We start from the raw sequence: 7,267 nt of genomic DNA, 5'->3' as shown, positions 1-7,267 counted from the left end.
TGTCAGAACTGGTGGAGGAGCAATGTGAGGGCGGGAGTAAACGTGTTGCTAGGGTAACGGACGGCAGTAACCCTTTCATTGCCATTCCCATTCTCCTAAATGCCGTCACCTACAAGCATGGCGTGCTGACCCGGAAAAGCCACGCCGACATGGATGGCAAACGCAGTGAGTACAAACATTTTTGACTCAAGTTAGCAAATCCTTTATGATAAAGAAAAATAGTAATAAAGCAAGAGCTTTCTTTGTGTTTTTTCTCCTAGCTCCAAGGGGTCGCCGAGGATGGAAGAAGTTCTATGCAGTTCTGAAAGGGATGATCTTATATCTCCAGAAGGTACCGCATCTCGTCCTCTGCTCTGTTACCATAGAAACACACTGCTGTCACTGCAGTGGTGGATGCTGTGAGCTTCTGTGCTCTGTCTGTGTGTGTGTGTGTGTGTGTGTGTGTGTGTGTGTGTGTGTGTGTGTGTGTGTGTGTGTGTGTGTGTGTGTGCCAGAAAGGGAGGGTGATAGAAAAGGCAATTACAGAGGAAATGAGGCTGGTCTGTGTAAGTGTGTGTTTGTCTCCCCCTGCTGGCAGGAAGACTTTACTAACAGCCCGTAAGGTTGAATGAATTAGCTTCTATTTCTTGTCATCGGGGTAATATTTTTAATTTCAGGTGATAGTATGAAGGTGATGTTACTCTGGTGTCAACCTGAATGTAGTGATCTGGACACCATCGATACGTGCAACAGTTTCCTTTTATTCTTGTTACTTACCCAGGATGAGTACAAGCCAGATACTGACATTTCAGAGGTAGACCTGAAGAACGCAGTGCGAATCCACCACGCTTTAGCTACTCGTGCCACCGACTACAGCAAGAGAGCCTACGTACTGAAGCTCAAAACCTCAGACTGGAGAGTCTTTCTGCTGCAGGCACCGTAAGTTATCTGTCCTTAAACAGTAAAATTTTAGGTTTCGAAATTTTACAACTTTTTTTTTTCAAGTTTTAATTTTGCATTATTTTTGATGAAACCATGTTACTTCGGTTTGCGAATGAATGTTTTAAGAGGATACGCAGGTGTAGAGGAGAAGGGTGTGTGGTGCATAATGATCTATGAATAATCTGTAAATAGCCCTGCTCTTAAGAAGAATTTCTGTGGTGGTTTAAGGTGCTAAAAAAGGAGTACCTACTAATAATCCGATAATGGAAGGCACTATTTCTCATTTGATATTCAGCATGCCTCAAAACACTGATTACACTATTATTGTGTCGAATGACTTCAGAACTGTTTCTGTGTTGGATTTGTCATTTAGATTTGAAATCTTAAAAGCTTTCAATTGAAAATGTAGGTGTGTAGTATAACTAGTTGGATGTTTGATATGATTTTAATTGCTCGGTTGCTGTCATCATTTTCCTGCTAAAATGAAACATACCACCATTAAAACTTGAATGAATTGGTTCTCTGTCTTTGTTTCTGTCTCTCTCCAGGAGTGAGGAGGAGATGATGTCTTGGATCTTCCGGATTAACCTGGTGGCGGCGCTGTTTTCTGCCCCAGCCTTCCCTGCTGCTATCGGCTCCATGAAGAAATTCTGTCGGCCCATCCTGCCGTCCTCATCCACCCGACTGAACCAGGTCCGCACTCAAGCACATGCACAGATGGTGGCACGCATTAGAAACACGAACTTCCTTCTCTTGCATCCCACAAGAAACATTATACACCAATGTCAGCATTCAGCATCCAGTACTAATTGCATATACCACACAGTCTATTTCAGCAGCATGCACAGTTTACATATGCTATTTGTATCTGCTTACATCTGATTGGCTGTTTTGGGGTCCTCTGGCATCTGTTTGCGCTGTGATTGGTGCAGGAGGACCAGCTGCTGAGTCACGAGAACAAGCTGAAGCAGATGAGCCTGGAGCTGGAAGAACACCGGAAAAATCTGCCCTCAGCTGACCCAAAAAGCAGAGAGTGGGAGGAGTACCGGCTCAAAGAGCACTACCTCGCATACGAGGTAAATTCTTTGTGTTGCTTTTTGTTAATTTCTCTGCTTTTAATTTTCTTTTTTTAACTGATAAACAGCTAATAGACCACGAATTATGACAGAGGAACATGTCTGCTGTATTATTTTTAGAGTCAAGGGTCACTTTATTTACCCTTGGTATTAAAAGCTGGGGTAGACAACCTGTTTTTTGGCAAATTGTGTTATTGGTCTCTTCTGTTTGACTCTTGATTAATTGTCCTTTGGTCTTTTTGTCTTCAAAAACACATCTCTCCCTCCACGCCCCTCTCTGAGCAGAAGACTCGGTATGAGACATACATCAGCCTCCTGCAGGCTAAAATACGCACAGAGACGGATGACCTTGAGAAGATTGAGGCCAGCGTGATGGGCGGCCTGATCATGGAGGGCGGTCTGGCCGGCCGAGAGTGCCACCTCCGCAAGACGCAGTCCTCACCGTCCATCAGTCAGGCGCACGGTGGCCTGAACGGGAGGGCAACTGGATGCGACATCCCAGGAAAGAGGAGCTGAGGAAAGAAGACCAAATGCCACAGCCCTCAAAGCAGCATCTCTTCAAGCCAAACTAGTTAAATCCTACAAGTCCTTCTCGGATTTGCTGTTAGCATTTTATTTATTGTGCTCCATTCTTTAGTAAGCCATCACTATCCTTCCCAGAATTTATCAACCGTGATGATAAGTTCCTGTAATGAGCAATAGATAAGAAGAGCGTGCGCTTGATACCCCACCACAAGCGACCCTGCCAAACCTCAGTTCTTTTAACTTTTGTTATTGCACATTACAGCGATCATAACTGTGATCACTATTTATAGCAGCATCGTCAGTATTAATTTTTGAACTCAGAGTGAAGAGTTGTCTTTAGTTGAAATGTGTTTTTTAGTTGTGAGCTGCAGTAGTTTATAACCTGTCGATATAAGACTGCACAGACACAGACTGGTTTCCTTTGCCTTGCTCCGCAGCTTGGGAGTCAAGCAGTGATTGAGATGGACATAGTACAGATGGTACTACTGTAGCATTTTGGCTTTACTTCAACTCGCGTTTACACACTCGGCCACTCACAAGACTGTGTGCTTTATGGACCTACAATATTGTTGGAGAATGGTGTCTGAAGATGCAACATATCTGTCCCGGAGATATAGGAACTCGGAGAAGAACTCAGGAGGATCAGATTCCTGTATAGCATATTTATTTATTTATTTAACCTTTATTCACCCCAGCAAGGGTTCCCCTCTCAACATTCACACATTTACATACATTCACATGAGAGCAGGAGCTGCCAAGAGGAACCATAGTTTAAACTGTTCACTGAGCTGCTCCACCGGAGGAACTGGAGGTTGAGTGCCTTACTCAAGGGCACCTCGGCACTAGCTGTTGAGGGATTTAAAGAATACTGTTACTTGTCAGAGATCAAACATGTGTTCCTGTGATTTTTGAGCTGCCGCTTCCCCCCTCTAATACTAACCTGTGTTTAACTGTATGTTTCTGGAGAGGGCAAAAGCACTGTGCCATGTTATCCACTTACTGCTCTTTCTGTACCATGACTGAGTAAACTGAGCTGCCAGAACTCATATGTAACAATATATGGTTGGGCGTGAGGTTTCTGAAGACTGAAGGGCTGAACAGGAAAGTGTGGGTGGGCTGGTGTGTGCACATGCATGTGTGTGTACGCGTGTGCATTGGCGTGCTTTTGAAAGTGGCTCCAGTTAAGAATTTGAACTTGTAGGCGACAGGAAGAAGTAAATATAGCAGGGTCATGTTATTTGTATAAAGATTTTGTTGAGCACATTGAGAGAAAACAAGCCGACGGCCTTATGCTGAATAGCACTGCCGGCACAGTCAGGCCTGGATCTCTCAAAAGCATCTTCAGGACAAAGTCAGCCACGTGATAAAACGTGTTTTTAAGTCTGACTGATCTCTGCTCTGATTTATAACATGCTACATGGACCTATCGCAGCGTCGTTTGCCCTGTTATAATTTTGGGAATTTGACTTTCTGTTGCCAAGCTTCTTATTGATGAAGATGTTTTTGGGAAAGCAGGCCCTGACCGATTTCAGATGGAGGCTGGCTGACAGCAGAGCATAGCAGCAGGACTGCTCTAGCGTAGTGGGCTAAAGTCAGGTAGGCTGACAGCATGCTGGATAGGAGAGGGGAACGGCGGCAAAACAACTCCACCAGCAAAGTAGCCATCAAAACACCCTCCACATGGGTGAGAAGGAGCTGATGGAGGAGAGACTTGTTTTCTTAGAAGAGACTGGTTTGGTTTACTTAGTACGACCGTCTCTGCCAGCCAAGAACAGGCAAAATGGACATCCAGCACACATTACTCCAAATTGAGGAAAACAACATAATGAGGCCGATTCTTCTGGAAGGAGGACTTGTGTAACGTTGTGGGAAAAGGACATATGGTGGTATCGCTCTCTGTGAGCACCTCAATTGATCCTATATCCCCCAAACACACACACACATACACACGTTCTCTTTCTGTGTGATTTGTTATGTAATGACACAACTGTAGATCAGTGAGTTCAGCGCCCCCCTCACACAAACACAGTGTGACTCAGAAGCATGTAGACATAACCAGGGTTGCGGATATTGATGGGAGGAACAATTATATCTTTGGCTCCGGACACATTGCTTCTGTTGCTACGTACATTGTATTAACAGTGACTGATGGGATCTGAGATCCTTTTGGGACTTTGCTGGAAATCTGGAATCACAGCTGGAATCCTGGAACCTGATTCTTGTACAGACCAAAACGCTGAAACAGGAGCGGAGCTTTCAGAGAGGAAGTACTTTTTCTAAAGCTGTATTGTTAGGATAAATACCTGCTTTCTTACACGGAGACTTCCCCTTATAGTCACTTTGGCTGTTGTGCTAACCATTGTTTCCCAATGTTCTAGGTTAGGCCTGTGCTGTAATATAGGGTTGTGGAAAAAAAATAGTTGATTGTTATGTTTTATTTAAGTTAAAAAAAAAAAAAGACAACTTCGGCACTTTGATGTCAGGATTGGATTTTTCTTTTTGTTTGTTTTGTTTGTATATCTGAACTTTTCTGACAGGATGCTCATACTATGTAAAGGACATATTTACTGAATATTTAGTCTGTGCTTCATAAAGTAAGCTTTTATACAGATTGATTGTGGTTGTAATTTATAAAACTGTCAAGACTAAAACAATGAAAAGCTAAAAAAAAAAAATCCGTGCCAGTTTTTTAATTTGTGTTTTCATTTTTAATTTGTGTTTGTGTTTTTTAATTTCTTTGACATTCTGCAGACATGGCTATTACTGTGTAATGCTTTTAAACGTCTCCTGTTTACAACTACGCCCACTTTCCTCCACAGGTCAGTGCACTTGTTTGAAAGTTGCTGCTAAAATGTGTTGTGTGACCAGGAGATAGACCAGTGCCTTGCAGTTAAACTGTTAGTTGTTAAGTTGCACATTTACCCATTGTGGAGCACATTTATCGTAAACCCTCATTGGCCACTTTATTAGGTTCGACCCTCCCTTTTATTTTCCTTCAAAACACAAAGGTGCTGGAGACAAAGATTTTGGCACCTAATAAAGTTGCTTCAGATTTTTTAGCTATTTATCCATGACGTGAATCTCCTACATTCCACATCTCAGTACAGTAAACTCATTGTCATGTTCAAGAAACCTCTTTGAGATGATTTAAGCTTTGTGACATGAAGCTTTATCAGAGTGTGATCATAAAGGGAAGGACATGGTCACTAGCAATACTCAAGTAGGCTGTGGTGTTTAAAGCATGCTCAGTTGGTACTAAAGAGTATGATGATGAAATATTTGCAACACCAAGGGAGAATCGGTCCATCCTTTAATGTTGGTTGTGCCAAATTCTAATCCTACCATCCAAATATTCAAGGAGAAATCAACACTCCTAGGGCAGGCAAACTTTTTCCAATCTGTAGTCCTGAGTTTTCTTTGCATTGTAACTTCAGTTTCAAGGCTTGATGTGTGTGTGATCTTCTTCTGAACACTTGGTTGTAATGAGTGGTCATTTGAGTTACTATTGCCTCCCTGTCAGCTTGATGCAGTCTGCCCATTCTCTTTCTGACCTCTGGCATCAACAATCATTTTCACCCAGAGAACCGAACTACCGCTCACTCTATACACTATAGATGGATTTGGAGCAGATCAGCAGTTTTTCTAAAATACTAGGACCAACCTGTTTGGTACCAACAACTATGCCATGTTCTAAAGCTCTGTTTGAATTTCAGCAGGCTATCATAATCATGCCTGCATCCCTAATTGCATTATGTTGCTGCCATGTACTCAAGAGGTTGAACATGTGTACCTAATGAAGTGGCCAGTGAAGGTATATGTTTATGTTACATACACATATTCAAAAACGAAGTTTCTGTAAAAGTTTAGCTATAGGTTGCTTAATGACAGAGACCGCAGACACACCTAGCATGTGTCTGTGGTCATGGCCATGTGTTTGTGGAACAAACAACCTATTTCGTGTGTGACGTGTTTAGTACACAACCATAAAGCCTCACAGCTGAGGTAAGAGCTAAGCGTGACTTTTTTTTTAAAGTTTAGTTGAAAGAACATGATAAATATTTAATTACACATTTAGCGCAGCATAACTATGCCACTATAATAATTTAATATGCTTAGTTTAAGACTATAAGGAACGAATATCCTGTAGCTGCCCACATATTAGTCACAATAACGTTATGTTTTTTTTTTTAAATGTCCACTCGACTATTTCCCCTTAGTTGTCATTTGCCCCATGTATATAAAGGTGATTCAGTAACAGGGTTAATTTGATACCTAACGATATAAAGAATTAGCCGATGTGAAAAAATAAACAGGTATGGTAGACCGTGTGCTGTGCCACGCGCTGCCTGTTACAGAGAGTGTTGCATTATCAATTGCAGCTGTAATGTTGCTGAATTTCCGGGTAGCTGTGTCTGCTTAAGGCTGGGATTATACCCGCACGCAGGCACGAACATTTAGACTGTGTGGGTGAGTAGTCCTGCACGTTTTACTGTTGCCAAGTCCGCTTGAAGGACGCATGCGTAGCGGGTGCATCGTTGCGTGCCATCTGCCTGGCTAGCGGTCACACGGACGTCCGCGATGGGGAAACTGTAACACTGTCCTACAGTAAGTGTTTCAAACCCAAATGTGTCCGCTGAACCATTTCTGTCATACAAGCGTTTGGAAATGCACATGGTTGTGAGTATTGAGACCTCCAGATCATTAAAGTTTTTTTTAAAAACAAACAAGAAGTTGTGACATAAAAA

At 42.5% G+C, this 7,267-nt stretch overlaps 1 protein-coding gene across 1 annotated transcript in view; it reads left to right on the top strand.

The window, feature by feature from the left end:
* The window catches only part of psd2 (pleckstrin and Sec7 domain containing 2), a 36,860-nt gene extending 31,678 nt beyond the window's left edge, over positions 1-5,182 (top strand). The window contains exons 11-16 of the mRNA XM_013909023.1: positions 7-165; positions 261-331; positions 761-918; positions 1,470-1,614; positions 1,854-1,997; positions 2,283-5,182. Of these exons, the coding sequence (XP_013764477.1) occupies positions 7-165; positions 261-331; positions 761-918; positions 1,470-1,614; positions 1,854-1,997; positions 2,283-2,513 (908 nt within the window). The 3' untranslated portion in view covers positions 2,514-5,182. The remainder of the gene's footprint in view (positions 1-6; positions 166-260; positions 332-760; positions 919-1,469; positions 1,615-1,853; positions 1,998-2,282) is intronic.
* The last annotated feature ends 2,085 nt before the right edge of the window (positions 5,183-7,267 follow it).

Source organism: Pundamilia nyererei, unplaced genomic scaffold, assembly GCF_000239375.1.
Source record: "Pundamilia nyererei isolate P.nyererei 1_Seehausen unplaced genomic scaffold, PunNye1.0 scaffold00001, whole genome shotgun sequence".
In the NCBI taxonomy this organism is placed as follows: Eukaryota; Metazoa; Chordata; class Actinopteri; order Cichliformes; family Cichlidae; genus Pundamilia; species Pundamilia nyererei.
Note: the sequence above shows the minus strand (reverse complement) of the source record. Positions and strands in the feature narration are given on the sequence as shown.